General features: G+C 33.5%; 2 protein-coding genes across 2 annotated transcripts; both read left to right on the forward strand.

Moving 5' to 3' along the window:
* The first annotated feature begins 1,818 nt into the window (after nucleotides 1-1,818).
* Nucleotides 1,819-9,464, forward strand: LOC111274484 (pleiotropic drug resistance protein 1-like). The gene is made up of 24 exons (XM_022859160.2): nucleotides 1,819-2,379; nucleotides 2,547-2,667; nucleotides 2,763-2,851; nucleotides 2,968-3,052; nucleotides 3,166-3,325; nucleotides 3,425-3,501; nucleotides 3,801-3,854; nucleotides 3,950-4,040; nucleotides 4,130-4,431; nucleotides 4,518-4,799; nucleotides 4,888-5,204; nucleotides 5,318-5,478; nucleotides 5,555-5,658; nucleotides 5,748-5,904; nucleotides 5,995-6,123; nucleotides 6,205-6,365; nucleotides 6,484-6,816; nucleotides 7,195-7,485; nucleotides 7,582-7,665; nucleotides 7,767-7,900; nucleotides 8,045-8,272; nucleotides 8,362-8,533; nucleotides 8,626-8,880; nucleotides 8,987-9,464. The coding sequence occupies exons 1-24, from the start codon at nucleotides 2,042-2,044 to the stop codon at nucleotides 9,254-9,256; spliced, it is 4,395 nt and encodes a 1,464-aa protein (XP_022714895.2). The 5' UTR covers nucleotides 1,819-2,041; the 3' UTR covers nucleotides 9,257-9,464.
* Nucleotides 9,465-14,990: 5,526 nt separating this feature from the next.
* LOC111318550 (pleiotropic drug resistance protein 1-like) lies at nucleotides 14,991-22,810 on the forward strand. Its single transcript, XM_089755075.1, has 24 exons — nucleotides 14,991-15,416; nucleotides 15,556-15,676; nucleotides 15,901-15,989; nucleotides 16,118-16,202; nucleotides 16,286-16,445; nucleotides 16,650-16,726; nucleotides 17,043-17,096; nucleotides 17,212-17,302; nucleotides 17,395-17,696; nucleotides 18,033-18,314; nucleotides 18,398-18,714; nucleotides 18,821-18,981; nucleotides 19,099-19,202; nucleotides 19,474-19,630; nucleotides 19,708-19,803; nucleotides 19,917-20,038; nucleotides 20,139-20,471; nucleotides 20,574-20,864; nucleotides 20,974-21,057; nucleotides 21,172-21,305; nucleotides 21,421-21,648; nucleotides 21,741-21,912; nucleotides 22,016-22,270; nucleotides 22,384-22,810. Exons 1-24 carry the CDS (start codon nucleotides 15,094-15,096, stop codon nucleotides 22,639-22,641), a joined length of 4,296 nt encoding a protein of 1,431 aa, XP_089611201.1. The 5' UTR covers nucleotides 14,991-15,093; the 3' UTR covers nucleotides 22,642-22,810.
* Nucleotides 22,811-22,815: the final 5 nt, after the last annotated feature.

Below are 22,815 nucleotides of genomic sequence, written 5' to 3' on the forward strand. Positions count from 1 at the left end.
TTACTTGTTCCCCAAAACTCCGAAGATGACGTCATTGGTGATGTTTCATAGGAAGTTTATGATGTCTTAATTTTATTATTATTATTATTAGTATTATCTTTTGGATTTATAATTTTTTTTTTATAAAATTTGAAAGATATTCCTTGCTTGATATTCAAATTTCTAGTCTAAGTCAGTTTTTTCACCTTGTTTTTATATATGGGATTGGCTTTTATTTCAAAATATGATGTTGTTTCCTGATTATTAATTAAATTGACTAAAGCCAATTCAAAATTCGATAATATTTAAAAAAAATTTTTTTTGTTCACAAGGATTTGAATTATGTCAACGCGAAATAATTGACATTTTATTTCATTTTATAAATCTTATTCCACTTATTTCAAGATTTGATTTTAAAATTTTTAAGATGAATTATGCAATGTGATGTATTATTAACTAATAAGAAATTGAAAAAATGGGAAAAATTGTCACATTTTGGTAAAAAATTTATCATTCAACCTAGTATAATTTCAAATGATACGATGTATTTATTTCTAGATCAAATGGACCGTGACCAATTAAATTTGCTAATTCATTTCTGAATAAATTTTGAAACTTTGTGATGTGACGTGTTTACTAATATGACCAAGAAACCCGGAAAAATCAGGAAAAAGAAAAAACTACATGACAGGCTGATATGAAGTAATTTTTTATCGATTTGAAAAAATTACCCTTTTTTTTTTTTTCCAGAAAAGGTTGGTAAGGGAGGGAAATTCGACATGTGTCATAAATTTCAATAAAAATTTATATGAAAGTTATAAATAGAAACAATTAGAAGCAAAAATTAAATCTAAATGCCCATTTAACTTCCGCAGCATCAAGATTTTTTTTTTTTAATCTTTTGACGTTTTCATTTATCAAAAAACTCAAAAGAAATTTCTTTATGTTAATATCAGAGTTCCAACTTCAATTTCCACGAAATATGCACAGATTAGATCCTTTTCTTAACCAAAAAATTTTCTGATGCTTTTGGTCCAATTTATTAGAGTTGAAAATTATTTTGAAATTAGCATATATATAATTTTTTTTTAAAATTAATGTAGGTCATAGCTCAGCAATTATGTCATCTAAACATATTTTAAAAAATATTCCTTTGATTTAGTGGATTCTCATGATCCATGTTTATGACTTTCCAGACAAACACATATTGTATAAGTTATATCATGTTGGCTTTTTGATGTTTTGAACTAGCGGAGTGCCAATTTTGACGTAATTAATTATTTTTAATTATTTATTAAATTTAATAAAAAATAAAAACTAACTCTATTTATCAAAAGTATGTTCTTATAATTTAATTAGTCTAATTAACACGTGAAATAAAGGAAAAAACAAATTGATCAAAGTTTTGAAATCCAAATTTTGTTAAATAATAAGACACGACAAACAAAATTGTAATATTGGATCCATTTGTCTATTAGTTGGCAGCTTTTTTGGTAAACAGGACAATAGTGGGAACAAGAACCCTTCAAATTACTATTTCCAAAACAGTAAAGAACCAAGAAATAACCGAAAATTAATTAATATTCAATTTCAAAAATGGTGGCATGGAAAAGCTAATGGATTTTGTCTGTACAAAAGAAAAGTTGGAAATGACTTGAAACAGATTAAGAATCTTCTTTTTTTTTTTCCTTTATTTTAAAACAAATAATTCAATCCCCACGAAACACCCCGGAAAATTTTGAACTTTGACAGATAACAAGAAAAAAAAAAAAAGGGCCGCCAGTATTATTGCTAACAACCTTATATGTATATATATATATAGCAAACCTTGATTTTCTTGCACCACGATCTTCCCGAACTTCATACTGTTGTTTTGTTTGTTCTTTCAGTTTCAAAACCATTGAGATTTCTTGTTCAGGTTCAAAGACAGCCTGATAAGAAAACAGTACCAAACAAGTTATTTTCTTCAATTCATTCAATTCTTGAGTTTCTTGTTTTTTAAAAGGAAAACCCACTTTTTTATTCTTTTATTTGATCTCCGGGGACGTGAAAGTTTTTGCCAATGGAGGGTGCTGATATTTATAAAGCGAGTAGTAGTTTACGGGGAAGTTTACGAGCAGGTAGTTCTTCGATATGGAGAAACAATGGTGTGGAAGTTTTTTCAAGGTCTTCAAGAGAAGAGGATGATGAAGAAGCTTTAAAGTGGGCTGCACTTGAGAAACTACCCACTGTTGCTCGTCTCAGGAAAGGTATATTGACTAGCTCTCAAGGTGGTGCAAATGAAATCGATGTTTATGACCTTGGATGGCAAGAAAGGAGGACTTTGCTTGAGAGGTTGGTCAAAGTTGCTGAGGAAGATAATGAGAAGTTCTTGTTGAAGCTCAAGAACCGTGTAGATAGGTATAGAGTTTTTGTGTTTTTTTATGTTTGGTTACTAGTAAAACAGAAATGGAAAGAAATATTTTGGAGGGAAAGAATAAAACTAAACAGAGTACCCTGTTTTAGTCCTTGAACGTCCTGTTCTCATGTATTAATAATCATTTGCATTGGTCTTTTTTTATTTTCAGGGTTGGCATTGATCTTCCCACAATCGAAGTCAGATTCGAACATCTAAATATTGAAGCTGAAGCTTTTGTAGGAACCAGTGCTTTGCCTACAGTTCTTAATTTCACTACTAATATATTTGAGGTACCAACCTAGAAAATATTCGCTACTTTATCATTTCACAGTTTTTTTTTTTTTAAGGATTCTTTCTCACGTTCCAATTTGTACTGTGATTACAGGGCTTCTTGAATGATATGGGTATTCTTTCTAGTAGAAAGAAAAAGCTGACTATCCTCAATGATGTCAGTGGAATCATTAAGCCGGGCAGGTAACATGGCGATCTCAGTTCTCATCAACACCTGAATTTTTATTTTTACTGTTAAACTTAAAGATTGGAGATCCTGGAATTCATCAACTATTTTTCTTCTCATGTATTTATTACAGGATGACATTGCTTTTGGGTCCTCCAAGTTCTGGAAAGACCACTCTCTTGTTGGCTTTAGCTGGGAAGCTCGACCCCGCTCTCAAGGTGCTCTAGAAAATTTACTTTTCTATCATTGGTGTCCTTTCTAGGCTTCTTGTTTTTGCATTAAATTCTGTCTTTGCTTCTATTTCTAATTTGGAAGTGAAATTCGCTTCCAGTGTTCGGGGAGAGTGACTTACAATGGGCATGGAATGGATGAGTTTGTGCCCCAGAGAACAGCTGCCTATATCAGTCAACATGATCTTCACATAGGGGAAATGACTGTGAGGGAAACTTTGGCCTTTTCTGCAAGATGCCAAGGGGTTGGATCCCGTTATGGTTAGTTTGATTGATTTCCACCCCTTTTGGTTTTGGAACAATCTACATGTTTTTTTGGTTCTTCAAAGCATTAAATTTTGTTGTTTTGGGCCTTTACAGAGATGCTAGCAGAGTTGTCAAGAAGAGAGAAACAAGCAAATATTAAACCTGATCCTGATATTGATGTCTTCATGAAGGTAAGAACCAAAAAGCCATTTTGATGTAAAATACGGACATCTTTTATTCCTAACTGGCAGAATGCGTCTGCTGGAGGCGTCCTGTGAAATTAGTTGCATATGTAGCTTGAAATCATGTTCTATGCACTCAAGCCAATCAATTAACTTGGATTGGTCTTTTCATTCATGACAATAGGAAACAAAATTGATTGAAAATCAGAAATTTAATTCAAATTAAGATTAATTTTATCTCACAGGAATCTCCATTATAGAGAATCTTGTATTCATCTTGATTTACTTTGTCATTTTTAACATTTCAGGCAGCAGCAACAGAAGGCCAGGAAGCAAACGTCATCACAGATTATATTCTAAAGGTAATGTTGCAGAAAACTGAAGTATATTGAAAGATATTGAAAAACCAGGATAAAAATTATTTACTTATTGAATACCTTTACCATAAAATTTGCAGGTTTTAGGACTGGAAATATGTGCAGACACTATGGTAGGAGATGAAATGTTAAGGGGTATCTCTGGTGGACAAAGGAAGCGTGTCACAACAGGTAATTGATGAAATCAGTTAACCATTAATTCCATTACCAAAGTACCCTAAATTTCTTGTCATGAAATCTAATCATGTCGATGCAATTAGGTGAAATGCTGGTTGGACCATCAAGGGCACTGTTTATGGATGAGATATCTACTGGTCTGGACAGCTCTACAACTTTCCAAATTGTGAACTCCCTTAGGCAAACTGTTCACATCCTTAATGGAACCACAGTCATCTCTCTTCTCCAACCAGCTCCAGAGACTTATGATCTTTTTGATGACATTATTCTCCTTTCTGATGGCCGGATAGTATATCAAGGTCCCCGCGAACATGTGCTGAGCTTTTTTGAATCTATGGGCTTCAGGTGTCCTGAGAGAAAAGGCGTGGCTGACTTCTTGCAAGAAGTAAGTCTTGACAGAGGTTTTCTTCCTTTCTGCATTGGGACAAAGCTGCTCTTCTATCACATTTAACTCGATTTTGTTCATTGCAGGTTACATCAAAGAAAGATCAAATGCAGTATTGGATGCGTAGAGATCAACCTTATAGGTTTGTCAAGGCCGATGAATTCGCTGAGGCGTTCCAGTCATTCCATGTGGGAATGAAACTCGGAGATGAACTTGGAACTCAATTTGAAAAAACCAAGAGCCACCCTGCTGCTTTGACAACCAAAAAGTATGGTGTTGGAAAGCGGGAGTTGCTGAAAGCTTGCATCTCAAGGGAATTTCTGCTGATGAAGAGAAACTCTTTCGTCTACATCTTCAAGTTCATTCAAGTGCGTACTTATGATATTTAATTCTTTTACCACAATTATTATGGTTTATATGACTGTGACTTACTTTTTTTGTTCTTTCTGCTACTAGCTCACAATCATGGCATTAATTACCATGACACTCTTTCTGAGGACTGAGATGAACAAAGGTTCAGTTGAAGGGGGAGGAATCTATATGGGAGCCTTGTTTTTTGGCTTGATTATGATCATGTTTAATGGAATGTCTGAACTTTCTATGACCATTGCTAAGCTTCCTGTCTTTTACAAGCAAAGAGACCTCCTATTCTTTCCTTCATGGGCATATGCTCTACCAACATGGATACTCAAGATTCCTATTACATTTGTAGAAGTTGCCATATGGGTATTTCTTACCTACTATGTCATTGGATTTGATCCGAATGTTGAAAGGTAAACAAAAGAAAGGGCAATAAAAATTTCAGGGGGAACTTGAGTAGTAGTATATATAATTGCTTGCTTATTAGCTTTGATCCAAATTGATGTAAGTAATTTGCCTGGCGCAGGTTGTTCAGGCAGTACTTTGTACTCGTTCTCGCTAACCAGATGGCTTCGGGGTTGTTTCGCTTCATTGCAGCAACCGGTAGAAACATGATTGTTGCCAACACTTTTGGGTCATTTGCTTTGCTCGTACTTTTTGCATTGGGTGGCTTTGTCCTGTCACGAGGTATGATAAGTTTTAGACAGAACGGGACATCAAACTTTAGACAGTTCTAATCACTTTTCTTTGTTTAATGTCACAGAGGACATAAAGAAATGGTGGATATGGGGTTACTGGATTTCACCTATGATGTATGGTCAAAACGCATTGATGGTTAATGAGTTCCTTGGGAACCAGTGGAGTCGGGTAATGCTTTGAATCTGCCATGTCTATGATTCTGCTTTTATCTCTAAACAATCTGCTGATCTTTTATGGTATTTTCTTTCGTATCGAAGGTTCTTCCGAACTCAACAGAATCACTGGGAATTGAAGTTTTGAAGTCCAGGGGTTTCTTCCATGATTCACATTGGTATTGGATCGGAGTAGGGGGATTGATTGGATTCGGATTATTGTTCAACTTTTGTTTTACTCTGGCTCTTGCCTATCTAAACCGTGAGTATAGCTGTATCTACTTAAAACTTATGCCTCTTTGGAAGGGAGAGCTAAATTTTTACCTTTTTTCAATTAAATATAAATATGCAGCATTTGAGAAGCCTCAGGCAGTAATATCAGAAGAACCTGAAAGCAACGAACAATCCAATGGAGTTGGAGTTGGCGCAAGCATTCAGTTATCAAACTTTGAAAGAAGCTCAAGTCGTGTGACTGGATCAGGTATTAGAGCTAATCTATATGTGTGTCAGTGTGTTTGTGTACAAGCCATTATGTAAAATACTAAATCTAGTTGACATGCAGAGATTCAGGATGATATTCGAAGAAGCATCTCATCCAAGTCCTCATCTGTTACTGAGGCAACTGTTGGGGCCAGTGGTAACAAGAAAAAGGGAATGGTTCTTCCATTTGAGCCACATTCCATCACATTTGACGACATTATCTATTCAGTTGATATGCCACAGGTAACATAAGGTTCCATGTACAAATACCATATATGTTCAATGGTCGGATTGTATTTTGTTTCAGTTTAATGTGGTCCAGATATATAAGAGTTTATTTGCTTCAATTGAAACTTTGCAGGAAATGAAAGAACAAGGTGTCACTGAAGATAGATTGATGCTACTGAAGGGTGTTAGTGGTGCTTTCAGACCAGGCGTTCTCACAGCTCTAATGGGTGTTAGTGGTGCTGGGAAAACCACTCTTATGGATGTGCTTGCTGGCAGAAAAACTGGTGGTTATATCGATGGGAACATCACAGTTTCAGGTTTCCCGAAGAAACAAGAAACATTTGCTCGAGTATCCGGATACTGTGAGCAAAATGATATTCACTCTCCCCATGTCACTGTGTATGAGTCCTTGCTCTATTCTGCTTGGCTTCGACTACCTGCCGAAGTTGATGCTGAAACAAGAAAGGTTGGCATTCATCAAACCCTAAACTCTTTCAAGTCTCTTAATCTACTTTGGTACATGTTAGAGGTTTTCACTAAGATAAGCCAATAGACAATTCGATTTCAAACTCCAAGGACTTATTCAGGTTGAGAAGTTTTTAGTTTGATAAAAATTCTTTTCATTTACCCCTCCATTGCCTACTGAATAGAATGAATTCAAGAACTGAGTTGAAAAAGAAAAGGATTCTTTACCAATTATTGTATCGTTTCAATGACTGGAGTATATAGGTCATTTTATCTGGATTGAAATCCTGACAACAGAGTCCAACAAAATTACACATCTTCCTAATGATCACTCTGGCCTGGATTAAGTTGATGGTTTAATTTCAACATATGTTTTCAGATGTTCATTGAGGAAGTCATGGAGCTTGTGGAACTGAATCCGTTAAGGCACGCACTAGTTGGTTTACCTGGTGTAAGTGGTTTATCAACTGAGCAGCGAAAGAGGCTTACTATTGCGGTTGAGCTAGTGGCAAACCCCTCAATCATTTTCATGGATGAGCCAACTTCAGGGCTTGATGCAAGAGCTGCTGCAATCGTCATGAGAACAGTTAGGAACACAGTGGACACTGGAAGAACAGTTGTGTGTACCATCCATCAGCCAAGTATAGACATATTTGAAGCATTTGATGAGGTGAAAAACTTAAAAATCAGTTTGAAATAAGTTGCTGCTTTTTTAGTTGGTTCTTTATACAATTGTGTAACTGAATAAACATGCCATATATTGCAGCTATTCCTTATGAAGCGGGGAGGACAAGAGATATATGTAGGGCCATTAGGACACCATTCTAAACATCTTATCAAGTATTTTGAGGTGAGATGAAATGAAAGACCACAAATTACATAGTTGATAGCTTATTCATTCTCAGTTCACATGAACTATATCTTAAACACTATAATGTTCATCTCCTTCAGGGAATTCAAGGAGTTAGCAAAATCAAAGATGGCTACAATCCAGCAACTTGGATGTTGGAAGTTACCACAACAGCGCAGGAATTAGCTTTAGGTGCTGATTTTGCCGATATCTACAAAAACTCAGAACTGTACAGGTAATGATAAGCTACTCAGACACAACATTGCAAGAAAAAGTGTAAACTGATTCAACTGATTACTTTAATTCAGCATAAAATCTATATCTGGCATAGCTATCTCAGCTACCTTGAATTTGCTACTGACGTATGCCATTTGTTCAGGAGAAACAAAGCTCTTATTGAAGATTTAAGCAAACCTGCTCCCGGTTCAAAGGAACTCCATTTTCCAACTCAGTACTCTACGTCATTCTTGACTCAGATTAATGCTTGCTTATGGAAGCAGCACTGGTCATATTGGCGCAACCCACCATATGCTGCCGTGAGATTGCTTTTTACAACTGTCATAGCATTAATGTTTGGCACATTGTTCTGGGACCTTGGCTCTAAAACGTAAGCTACAACTCAAGCACAAAAGCTTAAGCCTCAATGTTGGCTTTTATCAACTTCATATATATCTAAGTCACGTTGTGAAATTACAGGGATGGGAAGCAAGATCTGTCCAATGCAATGGGTTCAATGTATGCTGCAGTTCTTTTCCTTGGTATCCAAAACGCTGCATCTGTGCAACCTGTTGTTGCCGTTGAAAGGACAGTGTTTTATAGAGAAAGAGCTGCTGGAATGTATTCTGCCATGCCATATGCCATTTCCCAGGTAAGCTTTCACATTTTGAATACTTGAAAACATAAAGAAAGTTGTACAAAATTTTAGCATCTTATAATTGACTTCCATTTTTGCAAGTGCAGGTCTTAATCGAGATGCCTTACATTTTTGTTCAAGCTGCTGTGTATGGCCTTATAGTGTATGCGATGATCGGGTTTGAATGGACTGCTGCAAAGTTCTTCTGGTATCTCTTCTTTATGTACTTCACCTTACTGTACTTCACCTTCTATGGCATGATGGCTGTGGCTGTCACACCAAACCACCACATTGCATCCATAGTTTCCGCAGCATTCTATGGAATATGGAATCTCTTTTCAGGATTCATCATCCCAAGACCTGTAAGTTGATCTGCCTTCACATGATTCTTCATTTTCAAGTTCTTGGTATACATACATGCACACATATCTTGAGGACTAACTTTTGTTCCAACTCATTCAATTGCAGAGTATGCCTGTGTGGTGGAGATGGTACTATTGGATTTGTCCAGTATCTTGGACCTTGTATGGATTGGTTGTTTCACAATTTGGAGATATACAGAAGCCTCTTCTGGATGGCGACTTCACCGGTCAGACAGTTGAACAATACTTGAGAGATTATTTTGACTTCAGACATGATTTTCTGGGAGTAGTTGCAGCTGTAATTCTTGCTTTCACAGTACTCTTTGCAGCAATCTTTACCATGTCCATAAAGGTGTTTAATTTCCAAAGACGCTAGAATTTTTGGTTTGATACTTAATGTACGTAGAGTGTTAAAGCAAGATCCATCTACGGTTAAAAAGTTCCTGTATGTTTTATTCCTATCAACTCTTATGACTTTTATACATTTATTTTATTTATTACAAAACACAAATCCTTTCATTGTAATTGAAGATTTTGTTGCATGTAACTATGAATCAATGAATATCTCTTTATTTCTGATTAAACTAATGCAATATACTTCATTGTAGCGAAGTTCAGATTTTTTTTTTTTTTTGGAAAAAGGATCTATTCGGTTTTTTGAGAAAAAATTATACTCTAGTTAATCGAATTAATTATTTTAATGTAATTATGTATTTGTAAATCACAATATAAAAAATGCATGGCTGAGGATTTATTCCATCAGAAAAAAAAGACCATTTCTGCATTGGCACACAGAATTTTCTTTTTCAACATCGGGAATTAAGTAAAAGATTTCAATAGCTAATGAGGCTTAAGCAAATTTTTTTTTTTTTCTGTTTTTGGGTTCTTTAGCATAGCAATTTTCTTGATGTTCTCACAAGTTGAAAATGTTAAACACTTGGCCCAAACTCTCTGAAGTCAGTTTTAGAGATTCGGCCTAAATTCTGAAGCCTGCCTTCTGGAAGCTCTAGAAATTGTTTAGCCTGGCTCGAAATTTTATAGGCCCAATTCATCCATAACTATCGTATTGACATATTGTTAATAAATTATTTTCATAAAAAATTATTAATAAATTATTCGTCATTAAAAACAGTAGTATTAAAAATTGATTGTACCCAAAAAAAAAAAAAATCTAAATGAATTGATGATCCCTTAAAGGGGATTAATTATTTTAACATAATGGTTAGAACTGGATATTTCATTCTCATGTTCAGTTTTTGTGAACAATGGGTACTTAAATTTATGAAATGAGGGATGATTATCTCCAATTTTCTCTATGCATATTATGAACTCGTTTAATTTTAGTATCAAGGGTCAAAGAAATTTTGAATACAACATGACTTTGAAATTGTAATGCTTTACAAAATCAAATGATTTTGGTGAATGGGAGATGAAAAACCAAACTAATTAAATACAGTGTTGAAATGTGGATAATTGATTAAAGATGTTCATAGGTTGAATTGAATTGAATTTAGATTGATATCATTTTTAGTATTAATAATTTATATGTTTGTTTAGATTTGATCTGACTTAAAATTTAAAATTTTAAAATTTTCTCAAACTTGATCAAAATAAAAAAAAATAAATCTAAAATTCACCCATTAAATTAATTTATATAATAAAAAATTAAAAAATGTAATTAAATTACGTTTAATGGAATTATATTTAATTCACATATATATAAAAAATAAAAATTAAGTTTAACAAAATATATAATTTTTATTTTTAATTTATATATATGTGAATTAATTTATATATAATTAATATATATAAATAATATATATATATATATATATATATATATATATATGAATTTGATCAAGTTGGATCAAACTCAAATTAAAAATTTTTTTTTATCTAAAGTTCAGTTTGAAATTTAAATAGACTTTAAAATTATATCTAAATTCATTTAATAAATTTTAATCTTTTATTCAAATTTTCTCAAATTTTAAATAAATTTTTAAAATTTGAACAAATAATCCAACCTTAGGCATGTCTACTCCTAATCTGATGGAGCAATTACAAGCTTTTACCTTTTCTCCGCAGCCTATGGTGCCAACCTCTACGTATTCTTTTATCTTTGGACTTTTCAACAAAGGAAACTTTAATTGGAATATGATTGCGCACCTTTTAGTTCGAGTCAACTAAGTTAATTATTAACTAAAAAGAACAAAAGTGGCTTTATAAGGTTGAATAAAACAAATTAAAATCGTTTATCAGGTTGAGCTTTTAAGCCATTTCAAACCATATTCAAGGATCAAATTGTCAATTACCTTCAAGAATATGACAACATGTTACTTGTAATAATTATTACATTACAAATTTACAATCAATCAATCACAAATTAAAATTATTTTGAGTTGATTATATACATTTTTAAATAGGCTATGCTACCTTGTATAAGAGGGAAAAAAGGTTGGTAAAAGGACCCAAATGTTTAAATTTTGCCAAAATTTGGTGAGATTTTTATGGAATGTTACTAAATATCCAAAAAAATGAAAAAAAAAAAAAAGAACAAAGATAATTAATTGTTTTAACTTAAAATTTCAATATTGTTCTCATCATTCCTTTTGCTGATCTAGTAGCCTTGAGACAATCCCAGTACGACAAGTCTTTAACCAAGTTGACAATTGAAATTGAAGTAGAACTACACAAAATTGTAAGGTTTAAACAACTTTTATAACAAAACGGGGTAGGCCGGGCAAGCACTACGTTAGGCGCCAGAATTAATGGGATGGCCACGATGTGTGGACTTTATAGATATGAAAACATCATACGAAAGTCAAATAATAATTACAAAGAAGTGAAATCCAATATATATTCCACAAATAATAATAAAATATATTTATTATTATATATATTGGGATGATGCGAGTCGAAAGAACAGGTTGGAAAGAATGCACAACCATTGAATTATTTAATGCTAAGATGCATTTTTCTAATAATTTTAATCCATCGATTGAGATACAAAATGCATATGAGAAGGAGAAGTTAAAAAGATTGTGATTATCGGTAATCAAAAGAAAATTAAATTAGCTCGATTAAATATTTCTTAGTTATGGATTTTGATATTTTCGGATTTAAGATACTTACCTTAGAAGCTCAAGAAGTACACGAAATTGGGATTAAATATTTATTATTAAAGCTTGCAGCGACAGATTGAAGATTTTTTTGAATGTCTACTTATAATGTATATAAAAATTATTGATAGATTTATTAATTTTATTAATAAAAAAAATTCAAAAAACATTTTTAAAGGTATCAAGGGAAAATTTTTTATTTTTCAATTTAAAGACTGTCCATGAATACCAATAAAAATTTGCATGTACTGCCTTTATCATGGTAATGTTGAGATTTGCTTTTAATATTTTATTCCCACATCAAAAATTGAGTAAAATTATAAAAGTTGAAAATTTATCTTGTATCCTATATAGATAATTCAACAAAAGTATAAGGATTTCATCTTTATAAATAAAATATTTTAATTTTAATTTGATAATACGAGATATTTAGACATTAAAAGAATAATTAAGTGAATAAATTATTAAAATGATATAATTGAGTTTGAATTTTGCGTTAAATTTTGAGTAATGAGATTTTTGTAATTTTTTTCATTTTAAAATTCTTATAATTATAAAAATTTATTTGTTAATGAATTGGATTTAAAGTAAATCATTTTATATGTTCTTATCTTTGAGTTTTGTTCTATTGTCTATGTATATCTTGTGTATTGATTTTCTATCAGACAAAAGCAATACATGCATGCATCTTATCTATGATTTCAAATGTACTTACCTATCCCTAACAAGAAATTTCATGGAATGATCGATGTGCGAAAGAGTTAGCTTTTATTTCGTAACTTAAAATCTGAAGAACTCTTATATATATAAAATTATTAAATTTAGGGTGGGGTTGGGATGGGAAGGTAAAGAACAATTAAATCCTTACTGAACAGCCATTGAAAAAAAAAAGGTATATGATGCGCAGACTCTCATAAATCTAAATTTATTACAATAATTAATTTCTTCTATAGCCAGGTCCAAGAAAAAAGTAATTTTTTTTTAAGTGACAGGAAATCTGATCTTATCATGAATAAATCCTATTTCATCTTGCAAGAAAAAGGAAAAAAATATAATTAATTAGTAATTACGTACCATCATTAACGTAATATTCTTTTTCTATAAATTTATATGCGAATTTAAATCATAAATGTTTATATATGTCCATTTAATAATTACTCCACTAATATTTGTTATCACGTCCGTAAATATATATTATAATTTCAAGTGAAGTTATTTAAATTGTGATGATATTAAGAAGTATAAAATTTGTAGGATTCGAATTTCTAAGAACAAAAAATCTTATAGATTACTTATATAATGATAACGTTAAGTACCATAGAACGTTGGATTGAAACTTCTAAATTTTATATTGTTATATAAATTTAATTATTTTCATTTTAGTAAAATATATATTTAATAAATCTAAAGCTTTAACTCAACCATAAAAATAATAAAAAATATTATAATAAACAATATTAAAAACTTAATAGTCTAGCATAATATAAGTTGATTTATACGAATATTGTAGTTTATCAAGAAAACGTGTTCTATAGTAAATTAATAGTTAGGTATTTTCAGTCTTTAGGGGCCGTAGGGAGGGGAAGAGATTCAGGTTCGGGACTTCAAGGTTGGTTCCCTTCACCCTTTTGCATTGCCTTTAATAAGGTGATATTAATAAATACTTGGGACTTAATTATTTGTCTAGTTCTTGTAGCAAATCTTTAATCTTGTCCGGTTGGAGAATTTTTGGCTTGTCATTTTAATTGATATATCTAAAAAAAAAAAAGAAAAGACTTTAATTGTGTTTTTAAATTTGGTTAAAATATTAAATAAATCCTGAACTTTCTCACTTTTTTTTCTAAATAAATTTTTATTTTTTTTATTATGCTCACTTAAGCCCTAATCCTATGAATCTTAACTTCATGGCCAACTAGCATCTTTTACACACGTAAGTGTTAATGCATATCGTTTTGTTATGAGCGCAAAGATTTCAATTGGTTATGAACTTCACGACCTCTAATCTTATATATAAGAACTTATATAAATATAATAAGAGTTTATTTAAATATAATAAAAAGATAAGAGCTTTTTTTTAAAAAAATAATTTTAAGATAATTGAAGTCGCTTATTTAGTATTTTAACTATGGAAAATAATTTTGTTTAATTCAAGTTGAATTTTGAACATTAACTCCGAAGATTAGTTGAATTAAGTTTCTTGCCACATTAATCACCCTTGTAGGCCAAATGAAAAAAAAAAAAAAGAAACACATTTACATATGCCATCTCCTTAATCAATTTTCATTAATTTCTTACAATCAAGTCAAAATGAATCAATTGACTTAGATCAAATGATAGAGATATATAGGATAGAATTTTGGTAGAGATCTTAAATTCGAAGTCTAACTTTTTATAATAATAATAAATAAACAATAATTCTATACCAAAGTTTTGAAAATTAATGTAACGAGTTAATTATATTTTTAGTACTTGAAATTTAGATAAATATATAAATTGGTACTCAAATAAATAGAATGTATAATTTGTGCTTGAATTTTTAAATAATATATAATTTTAATCCAAATTTTAATAATGATAATTTAATTTACTTATATGATATCTAATTAGTATAATTTTATTATATGTATATTATTTGTTAAATAAAAGTATAAAATATTTAATAAAAATGTCAAATGTTACATGATAAATAATAATTGACTGATCCTAAATAATTTTTATAAGTCAAGTAAAAAATATTTTTTAATTTATATTAAAACAATGTTGATAATTTGATAATATTTATTAAATGCTACGTATATGAGTTGATATGATTAACATAATTAGAATTCGGATTAATATTATATATAATTTAAAAATTTATGATGCAAATTATACATTTTATTTTTATAAGTACATTTTTACAAAATTCAAAGACTAAAAGTTTAATTAACTCTACTAAAATACACTTCTTATGTATCTTTTATGAGAAAAAGGCTACTGTAGGGAAGTGATCAACGTACATAGAAAAGAGCCGTTTGGTTTTCTTTGGGCTCCAAAATTTGGAGTTTTTGAATCTTTACGTGGTTTTCGATAGTTGGTAGGTTGGTCATTGGCAATGGAGGGAGGTGATCTTTATCAAGTAAGTAATAGTTTAAGAGCAAACAGTTCGTCCATATGGAGGGACACTGGTATCGACGTTTTCTCAAGATCTTTCCGAGAAGATGATGAAGAAGCACTAAAATGGGCAGCCATTGAAAGACTTCCAACATTTGCTCGTGTTAGGAAAGGTTTATTGACCACATCAAATGGCGAGACAAGCGAAGTTGATATATCTAAACTTGGGTATGAAGAAAGGAAGAATTTGATGGGAAGGTTGATCAAAGACACTGAAGAAGACAATGAAAGTTTCTTGTTAAAGCACAGACAGCGCCTTGACAGGCAAGAACATTCTTCCTTGTGCTGTTTTCTTGGCATTGGTGCAGAGTAGAAGCATAGAACTTTACTAAATTTTGATTTACTTTGCTTTTTCTTAGGTTATTGACATGCCATGTTTTCCTGTTTCTTGAATATTTGTCAGGGTTGGTATTGAAATTCCCACTCTTGAAGTCAGATTTGAGCATCTAAGAGTTGACGCAGAAGCATATATAGGAAGCAGGGCCTTGCCTTCATTTTTCAGTTTCTTTATCAATAAACTAGAGGTAACTACCAAAATTCATGAGTTACTATCATTTTCTATTTAAAAAAAAAAAAGTTAGTTGGTTCGTACTGTTACTGAAGATAACATCTAGCAGGTATAAGGTTTAAATCTCAATATTTGTAATTTTTTTCTCTATCTTCAAACTCTGGTCTCATTTGTACAAAAAAAACACACACTTTGATGCTATTCTTGTTAGTTTTAACTTTGTTTCTTTTGGTTTTGAAGAGCATCTTGCATCACCTGCATTTGCTTTCTAGTAGAAAGAAACATTTGTCTATTCTTCGCAATGTAAGTGGGATCATCAGGCCTAGCAGGTGAGAACTGTGAAGATATGTCCCATTATATTCTTGAATTAGGCTCTTAATTTTTGTACAAACATTAACTGGTTTAAATTTGGATTTTCTCAGAATTTAGATGTCTCATTGTGTTTATAAATATGCAGGATGACTTTGCTTTTGGGTCCTCCAAGTTCTGGAAAAACCACTCTTTTGTTAGCATTGGCAGGAAAGCTTGACCGTGATCTAAAGGTTGAAATTCTAAACTCTGTTTGCAATTGCATATTTTAGTACACTGACTAACCTAAGAGGCTGCACTGTAATATCTCTTACAGTTTTCAGGAAAGGTGACATACAATGGCCATGATATGAATGAGTTTGTGGCACAGAGAACTGCTGCATACATCGGTCAAAATGATCTCCATATTCCAGAGCTGACAGTAAGAGAAACCTTGGCCTTCTCTGCAAGATGCCAGGGGGTCGGACCACGCTACGGTTGGTTAAGAACATGCCCAAGTTTTTTCTCATTTGATTTCTGCCATAACTTAAAACCAAGACTAACTGTTTGGATGGGTGTTACTGTTTTTAGCAGAGTTTTTATTTTAAAGTGAATGTCTATATGCACATATATGCATGCATATGTGAATAATTTTTCTTGCAAAATGTAAATGATCAATATATATATGCCGGTGATTGCAGAGATGCTAGCAGAATTGGCAAGGAGGGAAAAAGCTGCAAATATTAAACCTGATCCTGATATCGATGTCTTCATGAAGGTAAGGAATTTATGTCAGAAATATGAAGATTGGTACTATCTAGCTTGGGTTGTTTTAGACAAGAAGTTATTGGCAGGGAAGTAATGTTACAATAGAACTGCATGCACAGGCAGTCTAAATATGGTTTTTTAGCGAATGTGATCTTATATGAACAGGTGATGGCAAAATTTGGGTTTAAAAATAAATTCAAAATTCGGTGATCTTGGTTTGAGTTTGATTCCTACAACTCTCTAATGTTGTGTGATTGAAAGCAAGGCCTTGAATTGGGTGGCTTATACTCTATTTTATTAGTTCTAACAGTATTCTAATATTCCAGGCAGCATCCATAGAGGGTCAAGAAACAAGTGTGATCACAGAGTACATTATAAAGGTATAATGATACTGATCACTCTATCGTCATCAAAGGACCTTAAGAACCTAGAGAAGGAAAGAGAAAAAGGAATCCCACTGACCTCATATCTAATTTCTTCGTTTCGAGCTTTCAGGTTTTGGGACTAGAAATTTGTGCAGATACTTTGGTAGGGGATGAAATGATTAGGGGCATTTCTGGAGGACAAAGGAAGCGAGTGACAACCGGTAAACATTGTCAAAATTTCTCATAATATTGAAGAATGGCTATTGCTAATTCAGCATAGTAAAGTGGAAATTCTCTATTGATTGAGCTATAGGTGAAATGCTAGCTGGACCAGCAAAGCTACTTCTCATGGATGAGATATCCACTGGTCTGGACAGTTCAACGACATACCAAATTGTCAAATCACTGAGGCAACTTATTCACATTCTGAATGGAACTGCCTTTATTTCTCTCCTTCAGCCAGCACCAGAGACTTATGAACTCTTTGATGATATCATTCTCCTGTCTGATGGCCAGATTGTTTACCAGGGTCCCCGTGAACATGTGCTTGAGTTTTTTGAATCCATGGGTTTCAAATGTCCTCCAAGAAAGGGTGTAGCTGACTTCTTGCAAGAAGTACGAGTACACGTAGCTTTTGTCTGTCAAACTTGTCATTCATCATTCGGAATCATCAATAAAATATTTCATTGAAAACTTCATAAGCTATTTATTATGTTTATCAAGTACCATTGTTGAATACTGATAGTAGTATTCAAGGTATTAGATCCTATGGCCAAAAAAAAGGTATTAGATTATAATTTTCTTAGAATCGTCCAATCACCATATTGATATTGTATTGCCACCTGTATCTTGAGTCTACATCCATGGTTTTAAGTAAAGACTATCTTATTTGAGGTGACCACACCTGGAAAGTGTCATATATTTGACCTTAATAATAATACTGCATTGCAGGTTACATCAAGGAATGATCAAAGACAGTATTGGATGCAAACTGACAGAGCCTACAGTTTCGTCACAGTGGACAACTTTGCGGAGGCCTTCCAATCATTCCATGTGGGAAAAGGATTGCAAGTTGATCTTGCAACTCCATTTGATAAGACTCGAAGTGATCCTACTCTTTTGACCACCGAGAATTATGGTCTTAAGAAGATGGAGCTTTTCAAAGCTTGCTTCTCAAAAGAACTTCTGTTGATGAAGAGGAATTCATTTGTATACATCTTCAAGCTCGTACAGGTAGGACTCTGGAAGGCAGTATCATTTTTGAGTCTTAATTTAACACATTTTATTATGACTAGGTTTTCTATTTCTGCTAGTAGATCGTACTGATGGCAGTGATAGGATCAACTGTCTTTCTGAGGACTGAGATGCATAAGAAGACTGAAATTGATGGAGTAATTCAGATGGGGGCTGTGTTCTTCTCTGTATTTATGATCATGTTTAATGGATTAGTAGAGCTCGGCTTCACTATTTTCAAGCTTCCAGTCTTCTTCAAGCAAAGAGACAACTTATTCTATCCTGCATGGGCATATGCCCTTCCTACATGGATTTTGAAGATTCCTATATCATTCATAGAGGTTGGCATCTGGGTAGCGATCACCTATTATGTCATGGGCCTGGATCCCGATATTTTCAGGTAACCAAAAAACTTAAAGAAAAGAAGAATTATACTAATGACATAACTAGAGTTGTATTTTGTTTCTCATATTACTTCATTCTCACTAGAATGTAACTTGCTGCAGGTTTTTAAAGCAGTTTCTTTTGCTGGTGCTGACGAACCAGATGGCTTCTGCATTATTTCGATTAAATGCAGCGTTGGGTAGGGAGTTGACTATTACTAGCACATTCTCATCATTTTCATTGCTTGTTCTTTTTGCGAACTGTGGATATGTCTTGTCACAAGGTATAATAAGTGAACAACTTTACTTTTACATACATGATAACAAGTGTATTTCGTCTATATATAATCAGATAAGTTTTAACATTAGCATTGATGCCTTGTCTTTGTCTCTTCCTGTAGATGAGGTTAAGAAATGGTGGATCTGGGGTTATTGGATATCACCTATGATGTACTCACAGAATGCAATAGTAATTAATGAATTCCTTGGAGAGAGCTGGAATCATGTATTTTCTTGAACTGGCTGGCCAATTGAACATTTCAGGGTGTGCCCTGGTGGATTGGTTGAGGTTTCTCCTTGTGAGCTGGAGGTCAAAGGGTCAAGTCGTGCTGACAGCACCTCTGCACGGCAGGGTTAAGGCTGTCTACATTTGATTTTCCCCAGAACCTGCAACACTGAGGCCTCTTGCACCAGGCTACCCTTTTCCTCTATCCATTTGATCATTTGTTTGTAGATTATTAAGTAAAGCTAATGCCTAAATAATTCCTTTCTGATAGGTTATCCCGTCAACAGCAGAACCTCTGGGAGTTTTGGTTTTAAAGTCTCGCGGGTTCTTTACAGAAGCGTACTGGTATTGGATAGGAGTAGGCGCATTGGTGGGATTCATATTAGTATTCAATTTCTGTTATACTCTCGCTCTCACGTATCTCAACCGTGAGTTTGTTTACATGTCTACTCGAAGCCACTAAACTAAAGTCATATATATTCATATTCTAACAATATTTGTGCAGCCTTGGATGAATCCCGGTGTGTAAAGTCAGAAGCTCAAAGCAATGAAGATGATGATAGAAGTGAAGGAGAGGCTCAATTGCTGCCCCAGGGAACTGGTAATCAAACATGCATAGATAATGACATTGAATATAGCATGCGTTTATATGTGCAAGCACATGTCTTAAAATCAGCACATTTTGATATGTTATGCAACAAATAATTTGAGCAGAACTATTGAGGTCAAAAGCTGAGTCAGATACAATACGAGACAGGAAAAAGGGCATGATTCTTCCATTTCAACAACACTGCATTACCTTTGAGGAGATTACATATGCGGTAGATATGCCACAGGTGAACTTGAAATATATGATAGAATTGATTAGAAGTTGGAAAGCTTGTTTCTGAAGTTAAAAAAAAAAAAATTGATTAACAGTTGGAACTGAAATTTCAGGAAATGAAAGCACAGGGTGTGACTGAAGATAGATTGGTGCTTTTGAGGGGGGTAAGTGGTGCTTTCAGGCCTGGTATTCTCACTGCCCTGATGGGTGTTAGTGGAGCTGGTAAAACCACTTTGATGGATGTCCTAGCTGGTAGGAAAACTGGAGGATACATTGAGGGAAGCATAAAAATTTCTGGGTTTCCCAAAAAGCAAGAAACTTTTGCTCGTATGTCTGGATACTGTGAGCAAAATGACATCCATTCCCCTTATCTTACGGTCTATGAGTCGTTGCTCTACTCTGCTTGGCTTCGGTTAGCTCCTGAAGTGAATACTGAAACCAGAAAGGTAGTGTCCAAAAGATTACGATCTAGGACCAGTTACATAATCCATTCACTCTTTTCCATATAGTTCAACTAAACAAACAAATGGTTGCACAATTGGTTGCAGATGTTCGTGCAGGAAGTCATGGAGCTCGTTGAACTAACCCCCTTGAGGCAAGCTTTAGTTGGCCTGCCAGGTGTAAGTGGTTTGTCTATCGAGCAGCGCAAGAGGCTAACCATTGCAGTTGAGCTAGTGGCCAATCCCTCAATCATTTTCATGGATGAGCCAACTTCAGGGCTTGATGCAAGAGCTGCTGCAATTGTTATGAGAACAGTTAGGAACACAGTGGACACTGGAAGGACAGTTGTATGTACCATCCATCAACCAAGCATTGATATATTTGAAGCTTTTGATGAGGTAAGAAATGTTAAAGAACCAAAAAGAGTCTGCCCTCTGCCATATATAGTAAGCCGTTGTCCAAATAGAACCAAGCATGAGTAACTGATATATATGGATGGCATCGCAGCTATTATTATTGAAGCAAGGAGGACAAGAGATATATGTTGGGCCACTGGGTCACAATTACTGTGACTTAATAAAGTACTTTGAGGTAAACTTCAATGTTGATCCTTATTAAATTCACCAGTGAATGTAAAACTTTTAAGTCATAATTCATGGTTAGTACTTTCTAATGAAATACTCGATTTGTTGTTGGATCACCAAGGGAATTGATGGAGTCAGCAAAATAAAAGATGGCTATAACCCAGCAACTTGGATGTTAGAACTTTCCACTCCTGCGCAGGAGATGGCTTTGGGGGTTGATTTTGCTGATTTATACAAAACTTCAGAACTGCACAAGTAAGTGTAAAGACAAAACTTTTGCATCTGAACTACCAACATACGATTTCAGACATAAAAGAGTAGCTTGAACCTGTTTCTGCAACTTCTTACCATTTCATTGGATATATTTTAGGAGAAATAAAGCACTTATTGAACAACTGAACGTGCCTTCTCCTGGTTCAAAGGAACTTCATTTTCCCACTCGGTACTCGCAGTCATTTTTCTCCCAATTCTTGGTTTGCTTATGGAAACAACGATGGTCATACTGGCGAAATACATCATACACTGCAGTAAGATTTTTCTTCACGACTGTCATAGCCTTAATGATCGGAACAATGTTCTGGAAAATTGGCTCCAAGAGGTAAACAACTACAGAAAACTAAAGGCGAATAAGTGTTAGAACCTTAAATTTCTTTCCGGCCTTTAATCTAATGCTACATTTTAAAACCACAGATCAAGGCATCAAGACCTCTTTAATTCAATGGGTTCTATGTATGTTGCTGTTCTCTTTCTTGGGTTCCAAAATGCTGCAAGTATACAGCCAGTCGTGAACGTTGAGCGAACCGTCTTTTACAGGGAAAAAGCTGCTGGAATGTATACACCTATGGCCTATGCTTTTGCACAGGTAAATCATTTTGTGCACTGCAAAAAAAATTCATCAGTTTTCAACTGCATTTGATCAGGCATTGGCCTTAAAAGAGATTTTACCATGCATTTCTTTCCCCCAGGTTGTCGTTGAGCTCCCATATATCTTTGTGCAAGCAGTGACTTATGGCACCATCGTTTATTCAATAATGGCATTCGAATGGACTGCTGCTAAATTCTTATGGTACATATTCTTCATGTATTTCACATTGCTGTACTTCACCTTTTTCGGCATGATGTCTGTGGCTATAACACCAAACTTCCACATTGCTGGAGTCATTTCTACTGCATTTTATGCAATTTGGAATCTCTTTACAGGATTCTTAGTCCCACACACGGTAATTAAGCTCTTGGCATCCATTAATTGTTCTTGTTTCCAATTTCTTTATCATCTAAACATACCATTTTCTGCTTACATTTTTCACCTATATGTTGATCAATTGATTTGCAGAAAATTCCTGTATGGTGGAGGTGGAACTATTGGATTTGTCCACCGGCTTGGACCTTGTATGGATTGGTGGTATCCCAGTATGGAGATGGAAAGGATGTTCTTGCAACTGGAGAAACTACAAAGCAATTCTTGAAAAATTATTTTGGTTTCAGGCATGAATTTCTAGGCGTGGTGGCTGCTGTGATTGTTGGATGGGCACTGCTTTTTGCTTTTTTGTTCTCAGTTTTCATCAAATTGTTCAATTTTCAAAAGCGATAGGATGGAAGGCTATATATATATATATATATATATATATATATATATATATAGGAGTTTGTTCCAATCATTTTTATAGGCATAATGAAGTATGTAAGACTACTAGTTAGTCAAAATTATGTCATAATCAGATAACATTTTACATTCAATATAAGAAATCAATTAATGAATCAAATA

The sequence above is a fragment of the Durio zibethinus genome, chromosome 26 (assembly GCF_047325235.1).
Source record: "Durio zibethinus cultivar Kanyao isolate XHJ-2024 chromosome 26, ASM4732523v1, whole genome shotgun sequence".
Classification (NCBI taxonomy): domain Eukaryota; kingdom Viridiplantae; phylum Streptophyta; class Magnoliopsida; order Malvales; family Malvaceae; genus Durio; species Durio zibethinus.

Excerpts from the sequence above, each read along its gene's own strand:
- LOC111274484 (XM_022859160.2), top strand. The coding sequence starts at position 2,042 with ATGGAGGGTGCTGATATTTATAAAGCGAGTAGTAGTTTACGGGGAAGT. Across the intron at positions 3,502-3,800 it reads ATATTGATGTCTTCATGAAG|GCAGCAGCAACAGAAGGCCA; the intron begins GTAAGAACCAAA and ends TTAACATTTCAG. Across the intron at positions 5,479-5,554 it reads TGGCTTTGTCCTGTCACGAG|AGGACATAAAGAAATGGTGG; the intron begins GTATGATAAGTT and ends TTAATGTCACAG.
- LOC111318550 (XM_089755075.1), top strand. The coding sequence starts at position 15,094 with ATGGAGGGAGGTGATCTTTATCAAGTAAGTAATAGTTTAAGAGCAAAC. Across the intron at positions 15,417-15,555 it reads CACAGACAGCGCCTTGACAG|GGTTGGTATTGAAATTCCCA; the intron begins GCAAGAACATTC and ends AATATTTGTCAG. Across the intron at positions 20,865-20,973 it reads TATTTGAAGCTTTTGATGAG|CTATTATTATTGAAGCAAGG; the intron begins GTAAGAAATGTT and ends ATGGCATCGCAG.